The 20644-nt window shown below is 42.7% G+C and overlaps 1 protein-coding gene across 4 annotated transcripts; it reads left to right on the forward strand.

The window, feature by feature from the left end:
• Nucleotides 1-189: 189 nt before the first annotated feature.
• Nucleotides 190-15390, forward strand: LOC102971058 (zinc finger protein 260-like). Of its 4 annotated transcripts, none has more exons than XM_042970344.1 (6): nt 190-535; nt 1260-1381; nt 8272-8397; nt 11129-11255; nt 11534-11626; nt 12536-15390. In XM_042970344.1, exons 3-6 carry the CDS (start codon nt 8374-8376, stop codon nt 14392-14394), a joined length of 2103 nt encoding a protein of 700 aa, XP_042826278.1. In that variant the 5' UTR covers nt 190-535; nt 1260-1381; nt 8272-8373; the 3' UTR covers nt 14395-15390. The 4 variants fall into 4 exon arrangements, with proteins under 4 accessions (XP_042826278.1, XP_042826279.1, XP_007074283.2 ...); XM_042970346.1 differs by having other exon boundaries at nt 227-282; XM_042970345.1 differs by lacking the exon at nt 1260-1381.
• The last annotated feature ends 5254 nt before the right edge of the window (nt 15391-20644 follow it).

The raw sequence follows: 20644 nt of genomic DNA on the forward strand, positions 1-20644 counted from the left end.
TCGAAAAGTGGAGAAAGGATGGGCTGGATTTGCACCTTTCGTGTCTGGCCGGCCGACTCCGGTCGCCTACGGTGGCCATCTCGCTCTCCGTACAGCGCACGACGCAAGATGGCGGGCACGATCCGCAATGGCCGCTCCCGCCAATACGCAGCGAAATCGTCGCGGCGGAGTTAGCCAGCGGTAATTCTAGCCGGGGCCGGAGTGAGGGTTTGTGGCTTGACCGCTCACTCCAAAGTGCTACTGAATCTGAGTAATGGCCCTGGACACGGGCCAGCACACCAGGTGAACGGAAGCGGAAGTGGCGTACTGAGGGTTGGGTTCTCACGGCGTAAGGTCACAGATTCGCGGTCGAGGTCCTGTGAGGTTTCTGCAGGCTCCTTTCAGAGTCCCGCGTAGTGGGAATTCCTCGACCCGAGCTGCGGTTTGCGGTGGGTGCTCGTAGGAAGGTGCTTGTTTAAAGCGGTTTGGAGGCTGTCGGCGTCTTCGGCTGGCATCAGTGTTTAGGACGAGAGACCATTCCTGCTGACAGTGACAGGTGTGCTTCGGAGCGCGCCCCCGGCCGTAGACAGAGGCTCTGGGGGAGCCACTGACCCAGGGGCCCATCGGGGTCCGGTCGGTGAGGAAAGGGTTGGGGGTTAGTCGTCTGGGGCTCCTGTGGTCCGAGTTCGAGCATCCGGGGGTTCGTGATCCCTGTGAAAATAGCTGTCTGGGGGGCTGTGAGGAGGTGCAAGAGCGAAGGGCAGGGTGTGCAGCAGCCTGGCGTCCGTGGGAGAGGTGGGTGGGGTTGGCACGCGAGGAGGCCTCAGGTAGACAGACATTTGGGTGTGATGAAGCATTGAAGTATTACGTTTCCCAGCTTTTCATACTGAATTTTAAGCATAAAGAGAACTCGAAAGAATAGCAGAGTGATCACGAGTATACCTGCCATAAATAGATCCGTTGTTAAAAATTATGCCATAAACACTGTGTGCGCGTGTCAGCCAGTGTATACGTGTTTGCATGCAAGTGAAATCATGTTAGTCCTAGCCTTTTATGTCCGTTCTGCTACTTGTGTGATTTGGGGTGAGGTACCAAGTTCTATCTATAATTCGCATTTTTCCCATTCAGACAAATTGGTATCTACCTCACAGAGGTACTCCTGAGGGCCCTACCTTCATGACCTCATCAAACCTAATTATCTCCCAAAGGCCCTGTGTCCAAATACACAACTAAACCTGGGTTTGGGGGTGTGAATTTTTATTTTATTTTTTTTTAAGTAGGTTCCCCGCCCTAGGTAGGGCTTGAACTCACAACCCGGGACCCTGAGATCAAGCGTGGCATGCTCTACTGACTGAGTCAGCCAGGCGCCACCTAGAGGACATAAATATTAAGTCCATAACAGGTAGGTACTTGACAAAAGGAAGTTATCGTTATAGACTTATCATCAATAAAAGCAGATAAGAATCACCTTAAAGTGTCTGTACTATTTTGAAATGTATTTTAAAAAAAAAAATTTTTTTTAACGTTTATTTATTTTTGAGACAGAGAGAGACACAGCATGAACGGGGGAGAGGCAGAGAGAGAGGGAGACACAGAATCGGAAGCAGGCTCCAGGCTCTGAGCCATCAGCCCAGAGCCCGACGCGGGGCTCGAACTCGCGGCCGGCGAGATCGTGACCTGAGCTGAAGTCGGACGCTTAACCGACTGAGCCACCCAGGCGCCCCTGAAATGTATTTTTAAACCGAATTATATTTTGTATCTATTTTCCTTTTTTAATATATAAAAGTAGGCCGGCTTAAATGCATATTTCAAAGGCTTCTGGTTTAGTTTTACTAAACTCCCCAGTAATGTTCCATTATGTAATGCTTGCACACACCATGTGCCAGGCTTTTCTACATCTTTAGCGACAGTGGGTGTATCATCCTTTTATGAGTCTTTTCTACTGTGATAGCCCCATTTAGAAAAAGGTGATTAACTTCAGCTTTTCTTTATAGTTTTGTTTAATTAAAGGTCATATTTGATTATTTAAAAATGGAAAAGTCTCCATGCTTATTCATCTTCCTAGTCCCTCCTTTTAACTCTCCCAAACTTTGGAACTACTGTTCACAAATTAGTATGTAGTATTCCCTTGACTTTTATAATTTTATCACGTCTATGAATACCATAAGAGTACACTCTTTAATTTTTCTAGTTTGTAAGTGTTATAATAAGAATCTTATGGGGCGCCTGGGTGGCTCAGTCGGTTAAGCATCCGACTTCGGCTCAGGTCACGATCTCAGGGTCCGTGGGTTCGAGCCCCGCATCAGGCTCTGTGCTGACAGCTCAGAGCCTGGAGCCTGTTTCAGATTCTGTGTCTCCTTCTCTCTGTGACCCTCCCCCGTTCATGCTCTGTCTCTCTCTGTCTCAAAAATAAATAAACGTTAAAAAAAAAAAAAAAAGAATCTTATAATGTGGTCTTCTGAGGCTTGCTTTTCTTGATTCATTACAAGGCTGTTATTGCGGGCGCCTGGGTGGCTCAGTCAGTTGAGCATCTGACTCTCGATTTCAGCTCAGGTCATGATCCTAGGGTCATGGGATCAAGCCCTGTGCCAGGCTCAATGCTCAGCCTGGAGCCTGCTTAAGAATCTCTCTCCCTCTGCCCCTCTCCCCTGCTCACACTCTCTCTAAAATAAAAAAAAATTTTTTTTTAATTAATTTATTTATTAAAAACATTTTTTAAATGTTTTTATTTTTGAGACAGAGACAGAGCATGAGCAGGGGAGGGGCAGAGAGAGACACACAGGATTAGAAGCAGGCTCCAGGCTATCAGCACAGAGCCCTATGCAGGGCTCAAACTCACGGACTGTGAGATCATGACCTGAGCTGAAGTCGGACGCCTAACCGACTGAGCCACCCAGGTGCTCCCAATTTTGTTTTTTTAATTAAAAAAGTCTGTGATTCATCCATCTTGCATGTAAGTTTGGCTCATTAAAATGAATTTCATTGCATGAATATAGTGTAGTTCACGCATCCATTCTCCTACTGTTGGACATTTGTATTGTTTCTGGGTTTCGGCTGTTAAAAGTAGTGAAGTTCCAAAGTCTTATATATCTCCTGGTCATTGTGAGAATTTATATAGTCTAGCCCAGAAGTATAATTTCTGACATAAAATAGATTAATTTTCATCTAGAAGGAAAAGCCAAATTTCTCTTGTACCACCTTACTCTCTCATCAGTATTGTAAAAGTGCCTGTTGATCAGTAAGCTTTCCAACACTTAGTATTTTCATTCTTGTTTTTGACCATCTTTTGGGTGTCAAAGTACTCTCGTTGTGGTCTCCATATGTACTATTCCCATAACTATGATGGTTGATTATCTTTTTTTTTTAATTTTAATGTTTATTTATTTTGAGAGAGAGAAAAACACAGCATGAGTCGGGGAGGGGCAGAGAGAGAGGAGAGAGAGAATCCTAGGCAGGCTCCACGCTGTCAGCACAGTGCCTGATGTGGGGCTCAAACTCACAAAACCGTGAGATCAGGACCTGAGCCGAGATCAAGAGTCGGATACTTAACCAACTGAGCCACCTGGGTGCCCCGGTTATCTTTTTATGTGTTCATTGGCCAGTTTTATTTTATTTACTTACTTTAATTTTTAAATTTCATTACAGTTGATACAACCACGTTACAGGTGTACAACATAGTGATTCAACACCTTTGTATATTACGTTGGCCAATTTTAAAACTTACAAGTTTGTCTTTACTCATTTTAGAGAAGAGTCACGTACTTAGAAACTTAGTCTTTTGCTAGGTATTTTGTGATAAACCATTTGCCTGGGCTTTGTCCCCAGTTCCTGGGAGGTAGCCTCTAAATTGTTGGAATGTCCTAAATGACAGGCGTGTCCCTGTTATTATTCATGGTGGGTCTATGGGTAGTTTATGCCAATGAAGAGACTTGGCATGGGGCTATTTATGCCAGAAAGACCAACCATGTGATTAGAGGGTGGGGGCTTTGAGCCTGGTGAGACCAGCCTTAGCTCCCAGATGGTGGTGGTGCTGGGGGCTGAGTCAAATGGCCAGTGATTAAATCAGTCCTGCTTACTGATTACTGAAATTCTAATAAAAACTACAGACACTGAAACTCAGATGCACCTCTGTGGTGGCAATACCCTACATATTGGCACTCATGGATATGCTGGACAGATAAGTAATGTGTCCCGACTCCCAGAGGATAGGACAATGGAAACTTCTGGTCTGGGATCCTCCCGAACCTCACCCTCTTGTCCCTCTCTCCATTTGACTGCTTACGATTTGCATTCTTTTGCTATAATCTGTTACCTTGCACAGGTTCCCCCCAGGTACTTCATAGGTTTTGCTGGTATTGTAAATACTGGTTTTAACCCCTTTTAAACCTTAATTGTTGTTTGAATGTGAAATTCCAATTGATGTTTATATTGATCTCAAAACAGTTGCATAATGACAGTTTTGGTTTTTTTCCAGTCTTCTTTCAATTGATTTTGCCCATTTTATTGCTCAGGTTCTGATCTGTGGTACATTTTTGACTAAAGGTTCAGTGAGAGGTTATCCATGTCCCTGAGTTTAAAGAAATGTGCTATGGATTATTTTGTAGATACTCTTTCTTGTCTATTTCTAGTTTAGTAATATATATTTTTTTAATTGAGTGGCTTGGGGTTTTCTGACATCTCTTTTCTTCATCTTTTGAGAGAATTAAATGGTTCTTATTAAACTATCCTTGCATTACTGGAATAAAGTCAGCTGTGCATAGTACAGTTCTTCTGTATTCAGTTTTCCTAGTATATACCTCCTACATACCAGTGGATACAGTTATCTAGCATTTTATTTCGAGTTTTTTTTAAATTATTTTTTTCCTAAGCAATCTCTGCACCCAACATGGGGCTCAGACTCACAACCCTGAGATCAAGAGCTGCATCCTCAGGGCGCCTGGGTGGCTCAGTCGGTTAAACGTCTGACTCCAGCTCAGGTCATGATCTTGTGGTTGATGAGTTCAAGCCCTGCATCAAGCTCTGTGCTTTCAGCTTTGGATCCTCTGTCTCCCTCTCTCTCTGCCCCTCTCCCTCTCATGTGCGCTCACTCTTCTCTCTCTCTCTCTCAGATATAAATAAACATTAAAAAAAGAGAATACCATTAAAAAAAAAAAGAGTTGCATGCTCTACCCACTGAGCCAGTCGGGAGTCCCTTATTTCAGGTTTTTATAGAGAAGCTAATAAATGCAATTGGCCTATAAATTTCTTTCTCCCATTGTCTTTGAAATCCAGTTCTGTTTTCTTCAGTTCTCCTACAGTCTAAGACACAGAGTTGTATTTTCTTTCAGAGTTCTCAGCAATGTGATATTGAGAGTAATAAACTGTGTCCAAGTATTTCCAGGATGTCCTGGCATCTCCACATTACTCTGTGGTAAATTAATTTTGCATAGCCAGAATTAATTCTTTAACAGCACTGCTCGGAGTACATAAGAGATCCAACTGGGATTTTGTGTGAAGATAAAGTCTCAACAAGAGATAAGTATTTGAGATTTTAGTTGAGACTTCATTGCAGAATTGAAGGACACAAACTTTGTTTTCAGAGGCAGACAGCCTGTATTTGTTTTGCTTTTGTAGGCAAAAGTTAGCTTGATTGAGGTATAATTTACATACAATAACACTTATCAGTTCTTTTGTTTTTTTCTTTTTTTTGAGCGAGGGAGTGCCAGTGGAGGATGGGCAGAGAGAGAGAGAGAGAGAGAGAGAGAGAATCCCAAACAGGCTGTGCACTATGAGCGCAGAGCCCATTGTGGGGCTCGAACTCACAAACCGTGAGATCATTACCTGAGCGAACTCAGATGCTCAACCAACTAAGCCACCCAGGTGCCCCTTGGTCTTTTAAATTATAGCCATTCTGGGGCACCTGGCAAGTCTTGATCTCAGGGTCATCAGTTGGAGCTCTACATTGGGCCTAGAGCTTAATTATATAAATAAATACATATATACACACATACGTAAACACATAAATAAATGACCATTCTAACAGGTTTGTAGCAATGTTTTATTTTGGTTTTAATTTGCTTTCGTTGTGTAACCTAAAACAGTTTTTCATGTGCTTAATTGCTGTCTCTCTATGTTTGGGAGGAAGTGTCTGTTTAAATCTTTTGTTCCTTTTTTTTACTAGATTGTCTCTTTTGTGAAGTTGGAAAAGTTCTTCATATTTTTTTTTTAATTTTTTTTTCAACGTTTTTTATTTATTTTTGGGACAGAGAGAGACAGAGCATGAACGGGGGAGGGGCAGAGAGAGAGGGAGACACAGAATCGGAAACAGGCTCCAGGCTCTGAGCCATCAGCCCAGAGCCTGACGCGGGGCTCGAACTCACGGACCGCGAGATCGTGACCTGAGCTGAAGTCGGACGCTTAACCGACTGCGCCACCCAGGCGCCCCAGAAAAATTCTTCATATTTTTTACATAGAAGTCTTTCAATCAAGTATGCACTTCATTAATGTTTTACTCTAACCTCCTCTGGCTTGATCCTTCATTTTACAACGATCTTTTGCATATCAAAAATTTTTAGTAATGAGGAAGTCCAATTTATCAATTTTTTTTTTTGTTTATTGTGCGTTTTGTGCCCTGTAATAAATCTTTGCCTAATCCAAGATCACTTAAAGTTTTTCTGTGCTTGGGGCTCCTGGATGGCTCAGTCAGTTAAGCATTCAACTCTTGATTTCAGCTCAAGTCATGATCTCATGTGCACTGACAGCACAGAGGCTGCTTGGGATTCTCTCTTTCTCTCTCTCTCTCTGCCCCACTTCCTCCCCCTTCTCTCTTCTCTCTCCTAAAACAAATAAATAAACTTAAAAATTTTTTTCTGTGCTTTCTTCTAGAAGTATCACAGTTTCAATTCTTACAACTGTAATCTATTTGAATTAATTTTGGTATGAGGTAAACATAAATGTCCTAGTGTTTCAGTCACATTTGTTAAACATTTTAATAGTTTTTCATCATGTTCATGCTTGTCTCTAATGTGTTGAATATATGGAGTATATATATAATAGCATTTGTTTTTAATTTTTTAATGTTTATTTTTGAGAGAGAGAGACAGACAGACAGACAGCACAAGCAGGGGAGGGACAGAGATAGAGGGAGACAAAGAATCCAAAGCAGGCTCCAGGCTACAAGCTGTCAGCACAGAGCCCGACATGGGGCTCGAACCCACAAACCACGAGATCATGACCTGAGCTCACCCTACTGAGCCACCCAGGTGTGCCTATGATAGCGTTTTTAGTGTACTGGGTGCCAGCTCTCTCCCTTTGGCCATTTTTGTCTCTTTCTCTTGCTTGATTTCCCCCCTAGCCATGGGTCATATTTCCTTGCTTCTCTGCATCTCTGGTCATTTTTGATTGGATATCATGTATCGTCAGCTTCACACTGTTTGCAGGATTTTCTTTTATTCCTTTTACTACTTTTGAGGTTTGCTCTGGGATGTAACCAAGTTACTCTGAAAGAGTTTTGATTCTTTGGAGGCTTTCTTTTAAGCTTTCTTAGGTGGGGCCATAAGAGTCTTTTTGGTCTTATTTTGTCCCCATTATTGAGGTAATATTCTCCTGAGACCTCTGCACATTTGAAAAACAGGCATACTAGAAGGTCTTTGCACCCAGGCTAGTGGGAACACTGGCTGTTCCTGATCTGGTGTGAGCTCCAGGAATTGTTGGACCTTCTCCTTTCCTCACAGTTCATTAGACCTTAGCCAGAGACTCAAAAGAACCCTCTGTGCATCTGCAGAGTGAGTTTTCCCTCTCTCTCTTCTCTGGTATACTGCCTGGCAAGTGCTCGTCATCTTTGCTTCCTCAGACTTTGACTTTTTTATCATTAATTCAGCAAGCCTGCTAGACTCTTTGGGTTCCTTCTCCCCAACTGTGGCCTAGAAGGTCTCCAGGCAGTGAGTCTCAGCACACAAATGTTCCCCTTCTTCTCTGACTTCTGTGTCTGAAAATAGTTGTTTTAGATATTTCCCCCATTTTTTTTTAGTTGATTAGGCTGAAAGGGTAATTCATCATTCTGGTAATTTCCCTGGAATCAGATTCTATCATTTCTGAGGGTTTGCGTCTTAATCCTTGGTCCACCAGTTACTGTGTGGCTTTTAGTTAGGTGTTTGATCTTTCTTTTCTTTCAAATGGAGTAATTATAGTCTAGCCACTAGGATTGTAGGGTTAAGTGAGAAAAGAAGACGCTTAAAAACAGTTCCTTGCCTGCACAGGAACTTGCTTTTATTATTATTTCCATGCCAAACAAATCTTTCTTTGAATCCACAGATGCTGCCTTCCCAGAATGAGGCACCTCCTATAAAGGAAAAAAAGTAGATCTCGAGTCTAGAAATTCATCCTGAGGATACTCTTGACACCGGAGACACCTGAATGCTGAAAATGACCAAGTCCCAGGTGAGCTGTTTATTTCCCATATTTCTAGAGGTTTACAAAAATGCATACAATCTGATGCTTGCCAGAGTTGGTAAGGGAGTGAGGAGTTGGGCAAAATGGGTGAAGGGAAGTGGAAGATACAGGCTTTCAATTTTGGAATGAAGAAATCATGAGCATAAAAGCTACAGCATAGGGTAGCACCTGGGTGGCCCAGTCGGTTGAGCGGCCGGCTCTTGATTTCACTCAAGTCATGATCCCAGGATCTTGGAATTGAGTCCCATATCAGGCTTCACGCTGAGAGCCTAAAATTCCCTCTCTCCCTTTGCCCCTTCCCTACTCACACTCTCTTTCTCTCTAAAATAAAACAATTAAAAAAAATTTTTTTAATGTACAGCATAGGGAATGTAATCAATGATATTGTAATAGTATTGTATTTAGACAGCTACACATGCAGTGAACACGACATGACTATAGTTTGTTGAGTCTCTATTATACAACTGAAACTAATGTAACATTGTGTGACAACTAATTAACTAGTTAACAATTTAAAACACATACGCAATCAAAGTGAACTATGTATATAGATACATTGTAGCTGGGAGAGATGTGCTTAGACCCAGAGACGGAATAAATGATCCAGAGGAGCCAATGAGGAAGGGAGTTCTAGCTAATCTGCATGTCACATGTTGCAAGGTACTAACAGTTGGAACACTGCCACATAAGCAGTGGGATCCAGAGCTGAGTTGCAGACATATCTGTGGTAATACTGGAAACCATCACAAAAGAATAAAAACATGTTATAAGATTTACTTTGAATAGGGGCACCTGGGTGGCTCAGTTAGTTAAAGTGTCTGACTTGCACTCAGGTCATGATCTCACCACTTGTGAGTTTGAGCCCCGCATCAGGCTCTGTGCTGACAGCTCAGAGCTTGGAGCCTGCTTCCAATTCTGTGTCTTCCTCTCTCTCTGCCCCTCCCCTGCTTATGCTCTGTCTCTCTCTCTCTCAAAAATTAATAAACATTTTTTAAAAAAGGGATTTACTTTGTATATAAGGAGGAAGCACATGAACTTTTTGAGTAAATATTTCCCAGGCATTGTGAAGAAGTGTCCTCAAACATCGATGGGTCTTCCTCTCCTGTCCTTCTCCAGAGTATGGACCCAGTGAACGGTCATCTTCCTAAGGAAATGTAGGAGATATAAAAGGCATAGCTAGAAAACTTAAAAAAAATATCTTCTTATTTGCAAAGAGTAATGCTCACCTAAGGGTCATTGTGCAGATCATTGTGTTAACACATATGAAGTGTTTAGAGCAATACATAGTAAGTGCTTTCTGTTTGCTTTTGTATCATGAGTTAATATGTAGCACAATTTCTAAAAGGTAATTCTGAGCATAACATACTTTTGTATATGAAAAACACTGCAGGCGCACCTGGCTGGCTCGGTTGGAAGAGCATGTGACTCTTGATCTTGGGGTCGTGAGTTCAAGGCCTGCATTTGGTGTAGAGATTACATACATAAACTAACTTAAAAAAAAAAAAAAAGAAAAAAGAAAAACACTATAGTGTCTACCAAGTGTCTATAGGAAATGTAAACACTTGCTCCAAGGTCTGTTGCTGCCTGTGCCCAGGGCATCTGTTCTCTTTGGCCTCTTTTGTCTCGCTGAACTTGTTGCAGTTTCTTGAAGCCAGTATGGTGCTTAACACTTTTTTTTTTTAACTTTATTTATTTTGAGAGAAAAAGATAGAGCACAAGCAGGAGAGGGGGAGAGAGAGGATCCCAAGCAGGCTCAGCGCTGTCAGCACAAAGCCCAACTTGGGGCTTGAACCCACGAACCGTGAGATCATGACCTGAGCTGAAATCAAGAGTCAGCTGTTCCACTGACCGAGCCACCCAGGCTCCCCAGGATTTAACACTTTGAACTCGTCCTCCCTTTGGAAGACCCATGGCTCCCACCTCTTCTAGCTCTTACTGTGAGACACACCACTGAACATACCGGATGTAGCTCTAGCTTGACCACTTCTTCAGCACTGTTATTTCTCCACCTACTTGTGCCCATGTTTTAACTTGAGTCTACTTCTGTCGTAACCCTTAAACCATAATGTCTTCCCATATGTCAACTCTGTCAAGGAGTGTACTTGCCACTTTGCACTATCAGAAGCTACATGAAGGCTGGATTATGCTTTATTTCCTTTTTTAGTGCATATGTATTCCTATTACAGTAGGTAACATTACTCATTTTTAAAAAGTTAACTTGAGAGAAAAGAGTATGCGCACGTGTGAATGGGGAGGGGCAGAGAGGGGCATGGGGCGGGACAGAGAGAGAGAGAATGAATGAATGAATGAATCAATCCATCCATCCCAACCAGGCTCCGCGCTGTCAGCACAGAGCCAACTCGGGGCTTGATCTCACAAACCGTGAGATCATGACCTGAGCTGAGCTCAAGAGTCGGACACTTAACCAGCTGAGCCACCCAGGCGCCCCAACATTAAACACTCCTAAGGTGGGTTGCAGATGGTTTTTAGGCAAAGTTTTAGCAACATTTTGCATGGGTGAATGAATGAGTGAAGTGAATGAAGAATGCAGAAAGGATAGCTTAAATGAAGTTATTAGCCCACAAAGCATAAATCAAAACTAGGCATAGAGAAATACTTGTTTATAAACGTCTATAGCAAAAATAATCAGAATAATATCTATCTCCTACATTTTTTCCATTATATTAACTCCAGATCAAAAAGGGTTATGTTATTACAGGGCTTATTGTCATTCAGTGATGTGGCTGTGGATTTCACCTGGGAAGAATGGGAGCTGCTAGATACTGTTCAGAAGAACCTCTACCGGGATGTGATGTTGGAAAATTACAGCAACCTAATGTCAGTGGGTAAAGACAACTTTCCTAAATATCTCAGCATGAGCCCATTAATTGCCCCTTTTCCCCCTCCCCATTGCTACAATTTATGGGTACTCTGATATCCTTAATGATTTTGGACTTGGAAAGGTGATAGAACCTATTTTCCTTATGACCAGTGATGGTACTTATTTTCATTTTTGGAATAAAGAGTTTCTGTTCTGCTGAGATTTACTGTCTGTTCCCTAAAACAGAACTTACCTTCAATAGGCCCTAATACTGCTCAGTTCTCTGTGATGACCCCTTGACAGGTTATCACGCTCCCTGGCCAGAAGCAACGGTTCACGTGGAGAAAGGAGTGCAAGGACTGGTAGAGAGAGAATTCCCAAGTTCGTGTGGTCCAGGTGAGTATACCAGTGCAGTGGGAGTTAGCGGAAGCCAAGTGACAGTTGATCTTGGCGCTTTGGGACCCTTGTTATTTTGGGTTTTTTTTCTCATCGTCTTTGAACCTTTAGAGGTGACTTTGAGTGAACAGAGGTCACCAGTGTGAATGGTGCTTCCTTCTCTTACCGTGTATGACTCATTTGCTAGCCACCTCAGAGAAGACGTAGCTCCTTTTATCTGCCCTGGGTCAGATCTTGGCCTGTTTCATTCGGTCTTTCCTTTTTGGCTCAGTTGTTCTTTTGCAGCTTGTTAGACACAACCCACTTTCCCCATGTCTTACCCATATTCACTTAGCTCTCCTTTTTTTTTTTTTTTTTGTTTAAGAGGTATGCTTTTTTTTTTTTTTTTTTAATGTTTGTTTTCGAGAAAGAGGGAGAGTGAGCAGGGAAGGGGAGACAGAGAATCCCAAGCAGGTTCGCACTGTCAGTGCAAAGCCCAACATGGGGCTTGAACCCTCACACCATAAGACAATGACCTGAGCTGAAGTTGCGGACACTCAACCAACTGAGCCACCTGGGCACCCCCACATAGCCCTTCTGTTACGCTTCTAGAGATTTCATAGATTCCCTCCAAAATTTGATGACACCCATGTCCTTCAGTTCATTACTTATTATCTATCTCTTTTATTGGATGCCTCTGACTTCTGTGCACCTGCTGTGTCACTTTCTCCATTCTCTTTAGATAGGGACTTGAGATTCCATCCCCCTCCATTTCATAATGATAGGATTTTTTTCTTTTCCCTGAAGTAATGTGGCAGGTTTAGGATTAGTATCAGGAAAATATTGAGAATGATGAATCTGTTAAGCAATAATGAAAATAATGCATTGGGAAAAATTTTTTCTCTGAGCAAAACTTTGTTCCATTTGCAGAAAGACCCCTTCAGTGTTTCTCAAGAGGAATACGTTTGAAACAATATTCAGATTCAAAACTTCAGAATAAAATTTCTGCAGAAATGAATTCCAATGAATTAAGTGGCCATGGGAAATCATTTTTCCATACCCTACATGAAACCTGCCATACTTCAGCCCAGTACAGTGAACATAATTTCTGTGTGAAGACTTTCAGCACGGTGAAAAATCTCAAAAGACATCACAGAATTCACACAGAAGGAAAACCTTATGAATGCAGTGAATGTCCCAAATCCTTCAGGTATAAGTCAAAGCTCATAATCCACCAGAGAACTCACACAGGAGAGAAGCCGTACAGATGCCCTGAATGTCAGAAAGCTTTCAGTACAAAATGTCATCTGACTCTGCACCAGAGAACTCATACAGGAGAGAAACCGTATGGATGTTTTGAGTGTCCAAAGTCTTTCAGAACGAAGTATCATCTCATTTTACACCACAGGACTCACACGGGAGAGAAACCCTACGAATGCAAAGAGTGTGGCAAAGCCTACAGAGAGAAGACAAAGCTCAGGTTGCATTACCGCACACACACAGGAGAGAAACCTTTTGAGTGTAGTGACTGTGGGAAAGGTTTCATGCAGAAGTCAAACCTACTTATCCATCAGAGAACTCATACAGGAGACAGACCCTATGCATGTAAAGAATGTGAAAAGACCTTCTGCAGTAAGTCTCAGCTTGTTGTTCACCAGCGAACTCACACACGAGAAAAATCGTACGAATGCAAGGAATGTGGGAAAGCCTTCAGTAAAAACTCACATCTCCTGACACATCAGAGAACTCATATAGGAGAGAAGCCTTATGAATGCAATGAGTGTGGAAAAGCTTTCGTACACACATCACAGCTCATTGTACATCAGAGAAATCATACAGGAAGAAAACCTTATGAGTGCAAGGAATGTGGGAAAGCCTTCAATAAAAAGTCACACTTGATAACACATCAGAGAATCCATACGGGAGAGAAGCCTTATGAATGCAGTGAATGTGGAAAAGCATTTATAGACAACTCCCAGCTTATCGTTCATCGAAGAACTCACACAGGAGAGAAACCTTATGAGTGCAAGGAATGTGGGAAAGCCTTCAATAAAAAGTCATCCCTCATAACACATCAGAGAATTCATACGGGAGAGAAGCCTTATGAATGCGGTGAGTGTGGAAAAGCCTTCATAGACAAGTCACATCTCATTGTCCATCAGCGAACTCATACAGGAGAGAAACCCTATGAATGCGGTGACTGCGGAAAAGCCTTCATACGAAAGGCAATGCTCATTGTCCATCACAGAACGCATACAGGAGAGAAACCCTTTGTATGTCTCGAATGCCAGAAAGCCTTTAGCAGTATGGCAATGCTCAGTAGACATCAGTTGATTCACACGGGAGAGAAACCCCACGGATGCAATGAATGTGGAAAAGCTTTCCGCCAAAAAAGCCATCTTATTATCCATCAACGGTGCCATACTGGAGAGAAACCCTATGGGTGTGTTCCATGCGGTCAGATCTTCAACCAGAAGTCACAGCTCATTAGACACCAGAGACGCCACACAGGAGAGAAACCGTATCAGTGCACTCAATGTGGGAAAGCCTTTTTTGAGAAATCATACCTCAGTGTTCATCAGAGAAGTCACGTGGGACAGAAACCTTATCACTGTAATGAGTGTGGGAAAACATTCTCTGTCAAGTTCTTTCTCACTTCACATGAGGAAATTCACACAGGAAAGAAATCTCGGGAACACAGCGCTGGAAAGACTTTAGTGAAGGGCCAGATCTCACGGAATACAAAAGAATCCACACAAAGGACACCCTCTGAATGCAGGGAACGTTAGGATAATTTTGGTCTTTGTCAGTTCCAGAAAACTTATCCAGGAGGGACCTTTTAAATGCAGTGAATATAGGAAAACCATCTACCACCACTGTAGCCTAATTTCATTAGGGAAAGGCCTAGAAATGAGGTGAAAAGTCAACATCTTTTTTTGAGAGGAGAAATCCCATTATACGTCACACAGAAATAAAACCTGGCCGCAACAGATGTGTTTGAGGGGCCATCATATAATAGTTTTCACTGAGGGGGAAGAAAAAAACTCGTAAATGTTGGGAATCCTGGAACACCTTCCAAACAAATGAGCTTTCACACCAAAGAAGATAGCTGACTGAAGACTTGTGATAAGAGATGCTTCTGGCATGAAGTCCGAAACTTACTGTGCATCAGATAATACTTATTAAGGAGAGTTAGTGTAATGTAATGACGCTGGGCCAGTTGCTTACATATAAACTTTATAATAGAAATTCTGTTCCTGTCACATTACCATTTATTTATAAAAAATATAACATGAAGTAGTCAAGAAGAGCAAATAACTGCAGTATGCTAAAAGACAGTTTTGTTTCATGTTTGAATATATGGAATAGTCAAAGCAGTAAATTAAGAAAGGTCCAAGATGTATGTGATTTTATGTCCAGAGGATTTTTGTAGCACATGTATGTCCTGAGTTTCAGGTTTCATAAGATCATGAAAGAAAATCGTATACCATAAAATGCTTGTTTGTAGGTGTAGAATCCATCAAGAAATGCCAGCATTGTAAATTTTTATATATCTTATAAATTGCAAGGGAAGTAATTAGGTTTAAAACTAAACAAGACTTAAAAAAAAAAACTTGGCTGGTATGTGTAAACGGATCTGGTAATACTTTTTAGCCATTTGGGATAATATTCTTTTTTAACACAAATTGTCTTCTGCCACTCTGATTTAATTGATTTAAATATATCAATACGTGTGGTGTAAAAGTTAAATAAGTCTATAGAATAAACAAGGTCCCTTTTCACCATTTCCCCAAATCCTCCCTTTTCTTTTCCATTATTATTTTTTTTAATGTTTATTTGAGAGAGAGAGTGTGTGTGCGCATGAGCAGGGGAGGGGCAGAGAGAGAGAGCAAGAGAGTAGGAGAAAGAGAATCCCAGGCAGGCTCCACACTGTCAGTGCAGAGTCCAATGCTGGGCTCAATCTCCCGAACCATGAGATCAGGAGCCAAAATTCAGAGTCGGAAGCTTAACTGACTGAGCCACCCAGGTACCCCCCAAAATACTGAGATTTAAGAGTGATGAGTAATCACAACTCTTCTGTCCTTGAGTTTTGAAAAACTGGAAGCAGCTGGTATCTGCCCCACTCCCCTACTCATATACTCTCTAAAATAAAAAAATAAACTTTAATTTTAAGTAAATAAAACCTAAGGAAAAAAAAAAACCCCATGTTTAAAGTAATCATTAAGGGAACAGGAACAGAGTGCATATTTTCCAAACTAGTCAAGGGCAAAGGCAGAATGATTAAAAAACAAAAATTATCATGAACCCAAAAGAAGGCAGAGTATAAAGAAACGTGGAATAAAAAAAGATAAATTTACGCTGATAAAAATATTTATAAAAGGAAGTTTTGAACAACATAACAAAAATCAATATAATGGAGGTATTGTATACAATGTTCTCAAAATTCACAGAATTTTCAAGCACTTATTTTCCAAAGTTTACCGTGTTGGCCATGTTCTAGCCTATAATGCAAATCTCAACAAACCTGAAAGGACTAAATAATGTGCACTCTTGTTCTGTAAGCCGACATACACTAAGTCCAGGACAAAAATTAGCTAGAAATCTGTAATTCTGGGAATCAAGAAATAAATTATAAATATTACATTGTTGCAGACCTTGAGTCTGGAGTTCTCTCATGTTCAGCAAGAGAGCAGACGCAGAAATGAACACGAGAGAGGCTAATGTCTGCGAGGAGACAAGAGCCCTGAGTAAGGTCCTTTTTCCATATTAGGATCAGAAGGACTACATATATGATGGTCATGCCGAAAGAGACAATAAAACAGTTATCATTATTCATGTGTGTGAGAGAAAAGGGGTTCCAAAGGTATGTGATGTTAGGGGTTAGGGTCAAGACAAATCAACATCTTGGTGCCAAGCAGGCAGCCCTTCCCTGCTGGCACCGTATTTGTCTACCTTAACTTTTCTAGGGACTAAGATGAATGGGGCATGCCACCTCAGGCTTAACAAGGCATATTTCTCGCTAGCAAACCTGGGACGCTTTAGCCCTGCAGCTGCGGCTCTCCGCCTCTACCAGTTCTCCGAGGCTTTCGTCCTGTGAAAGCGGCTTTCCGCCCTAAGCCTTGTGAACCCATTGGTGCAAGTTCAGAGAATTCTTAAACTTATCCCCCCACATCGCATGAGTCAAAGAAGAAATCGTTATTTTTCCAACTTTGCATTCTAACAATTTTTAAGTATAAAAAGGTTGAAAGTCTAAATAATGATGAGGCCTATGTACCTACAAAATAGGTTCGGCAACTTCACCATTTTGTTATGTACCTATTTTCCATTTAGTTACCTACCTGTTTATCTTTTCAGAATCCTCTGGTCATAAAGATACTATCACATCTATATTATCATACAACCCCTACATAATCAAAACATCATTACTAAACCTAAGAAATTAAACAGTGAAAGTTAAGCCACTGGAGATTCCCTAAGTAATAAGAGCCATAAATGTGTACACCAGGAGACTTGGCTGCCGCCTGACGACAGGTCACATTAACATGACTAGTCCCATTTGGGCCTGGGTCTCCACTTTGTCGTTGGGAAGATGACAAAATACTCTTCCTGCATGTTGAAGAAGCATTTAAAGCCAAGCCTTTATGTGACATCTCCAACCCAGATAGGTTGGAGGCGTCCAGGTGAAGTCTACTGTTCTTTGATGGAGTAACTTGAACTCTTGTTTCCCAGGATGTGTCACAGACTGTGGAGTTTGGGGTAGGGCTGGTTGGTATGATCAGCGGAGCCCGGCAGACAATTCCAGAAATGCAGTAGTTCCGATCTGCACTTTTTCTGGCTTTGGCATTCGCAACAGTTCCCCGGCTCTGCTGCGGCCGGTCGCCTCGGCCACGTGCAGAGCTCCCCCGCCCCCCTCCACTGGGCCCCCTTTCTCAGGGTCAGGCACGCAGCCCGCCCTCACAGTTGGCTTTCCCCTCCTACTGGCCCCGGTGTCTCCTTTCCCTTTTCCTCTTCCACAACCTCTATACGAATACCCTAGAGTTACCTCTCTTCAACGCACGGGTCTACTGTGTCCCCCAGAGCCCGCTGCCCATCATCAGAAGTCTCGGATTCCGCTACCAACCCTCCTGCTGGAGGTGCCCACCCGGGAGGCGCTGCGCATCGGACGCGCTACTGAGCATGCGTAGCGGCTCCCGGAGGCGCGGCGGACAGGACGCGATACTGAGCATGCGTGGCGGCCCGGGCGGGCTGCAGAGGAGCGGGCCTGGAAGCGAGGGAGCGACACAGAGCGGGAGAAGTGAACGGAGGCCTCGGACCCGCATGTATTTCAAGACAACCGCTCCCACTGTGAAGCCGCTCAGTGCGGGCAGCAGCATTACTTGCCGTGTATCCACGGCCCTGAATTCCAGCGTTTGGGAGGATGCGGCCCTCTTATGTCCGCATGCCCAAGAGTGAGCGGCAAAGGTGGTCGGCGCGGGGTGCGCCGGAAACGGAAGTGTCGTGTGCCGTTCTTTTAAACCTCGGGTGATGGGCTAAGTCTGTAGTGCTTGCTTAGAGGGGCGGCGCCTAACAGTGCTTGGGCAGGGTGGTGGTGCGGTCAGTAGTTGGTGAAGGCAGCCTGGGGGCATCTGGCGATGGGTTAGGGGATCTGTGATGAGTGAGGGGAGAGGAGACTTCGGCGTGAGAGCAGGTGTCACGGGAGTACGTCAGCGGGGCTTAGGGATAACTCCATGGGGTCTTTTTTTTTTTAAAGTTTTTATTTACTTTGAGAGAGAAAGCGCAAGCAGGGGAGGGGCAGAGAGACAAGAAGATTGTGCACTGTCGGTGCAAAGCCCAACGCGGGGCTGGAACTCATGAACCGTAAAATCATGACCTGAGCCTGAGTCTGCTGCTTAATGAACTGAGCCACCGGGGCGCCCCTCCCTGGGGACTTTTGGTGGTCTATGTTTGGTTGGCTGCGAGAGTTCGCGATAAGTTAAATGCCGTGGGTTTTTGAATGGGGTGACTTGGTTCAGGGTAAGATAGAAGAGTGGGCTTGAGTGATTGTGATGTGGGGAACAAAGGCAAAAGAAAAAATTAAATGTCTTTATAACTTACAGCCCATTGGCAAGTCCTTGAAATAGGCAGAGTGACTGTTTTCCAAGAGGTCAGCTGCCTGGATGTTGACACTTTGCTAAGGGCAAAAGGCAATCTTAGCATTATCCCAAACCCCCAGGATCCTGTGTGCCTACTTAAGACATATAGAAATTCCTTTGGAAGCTTCCTTTATTTCTACCTCCCAAGATGCATGTTAGCCATCATTCTCTAAGTATATGGCCCACTGATTCACAGCTGAAGGGTCTCATGACTGAGGGTTTACTAAACAGTCATTTATTACTGGTTAGTCATTTTCCTAACCACAGCTACCCCCTCAAGGTCCTGGAAACCTTGTTTCCAAAATTCTTGGAGGCTTGTGCTGTCCCTAACGCCTTTAGGACTCTAGTGCAGCTCTCTTCCTGCCCACGTGTCCTGTCCAGTGCTTTAATAAAGCAGTTTTTTTGCACCGACGTCTCAAGAATTTTTCCTTGGCTCTCAGCTCCAAATTTCAAGATTTCCACATCAATTGGACAGCCTTATTTATGTTTGTGATTGGGTAGCTTGTTGGGGTATGCACAGGTCTGAGAAGTGCAGTGAATTGGGAAGGTCTTGATGGACAGAGGGTTTCAGTAATTTGAGTCCACCACCTGGGAAAATGGGAGCAGGCTCTTTGGCGGTATGATTCTCACAGCTGACACACAGTTTGGTCCATCATATCCAATCTCCTACTCAAGGTCCGTTTTCGACTCTCCTTTGACCTCAAGTCCTACTCTCCTCTTATTCTATGAAAAATGAAAATACTTTGAAGTGATTAGATTAATCTGCAAACTATGTGTGTTATGAAAGTCAAAAACCTTCTGCCTTTTTTACTTTTGAGTTTTGTAAATTTCACTTGAGTATTTCCTTTGTGGTTGATCATGACACAGGTAGTGAGAAACAAGCCAGTTCCCCATCCCCCCATATATGCTACCTAGAGATAACAATTGTTAAATTTTCATTATTTTTTAAGGCTTTTTATGCATTTTGAAAAGTTATTAATTGAACAGTTTCTTAAAACTAAGTTTATCATGTATGCATTCCCACATTCTTTTAAATTTATTTTTTAATTAAAAAATACTTTTAGTATTCCATTAAGTGAATGTACAATGGAATTTTGACTGGTGTCACATTAAAACCCAGGGACACTTGGGTGGGTTAGTTGGTTGAGCCAACCTGATTTCGGCTCACGTCATGGTCCCAGGGTTGTGGGATCGAGCCCCATGTTGGGCTTTCTGCTGAACGTGGAGGCTGCTTAGAATTCTCTCTCTCCCTCTCCTGCCTTCTCCCTGGTGCTCTCTCTCTAAAAAAAATAATAATAAAATGTAAAAAGAACTAAACATAAATTTGGGCAAAACAATCTATACTTTAAAAAAATGTTTTTTGTTTATTTTTCAGAGAAAGAGATAGAGTGCAAGTGGGGGAGGAGCAGAGAGAGAGGGAGACACAGAATCCAAAGCAGGCTCCAGGCTTTGAGCTGTCAGCACAGAGCCCAACACAGAGCTCGAACCCACAAACCATGGTGTCATGACCTGAGCCAAAGTCGGACGCTTAACTGACTGAGCCACCCAGGTGCCCCCTAACTTTAGAACTTTATTTTATTAAAAAAATTTTTTTAATGTTTATTTATTTTTGAGAGAGAGAGCACAAATGGGGAAGGGGTAGAGAGAGAGGGAGACCTAGAATCTGAAGCAGGCTCCAGGCTCTGAGCTATCAGCACAGAACCCGACGAGATCATCACCTGACCTGAAGTCAGATGCTTAACCAACTGAGCCACCCAAGTGCCCCAACTTTAAGATTTTAAATGAACTCTGTACTCCTGGGGTAAATACCCTGATGACATCCTAACTTTAGGATATTTTAACTTTTAGGGGCCCTAAGTTTAGGGTTGTTTTTTTTTTTTTAATGTTTAGTTTTGAGAGAGAGAGA

This window comes from Panthera tigris, chromosome E2 (genome assembly GCF_018350195.1).
Source record: "Panthera tigris isolate Pti1 chromosome E2, P.tigris_Pti1_mat1.1, whole genome shotgun sequence".
NCBI classification, from domain to species: Eukaryota; Metazoa; Chordata; class Mammalia; order Carnivora; family Felidae; genus Panthera; species Panthera tigris.

Coding starts and splice junctions, on each gene's coding strand:
- LOC102971058 (XM_042970344.1), top strand. CDS start 8,374: ATGCTGAAAATGACCAAGTCCCAG. Junction 8,398..11,128: donor TGAAAATGACCAAGTCCCAG/GTGAGCTGTTTA, acceptor ATGTTATTACAG/GGCTTATTGTCATTCAGTGA. Junction 11,256..11,533: donor CAGCAACCTAATGTCAGTGG/GTAAAGACAACT, acceptor ACCCCTTGACAG/GTTATCACGCTCCCTGGCCA.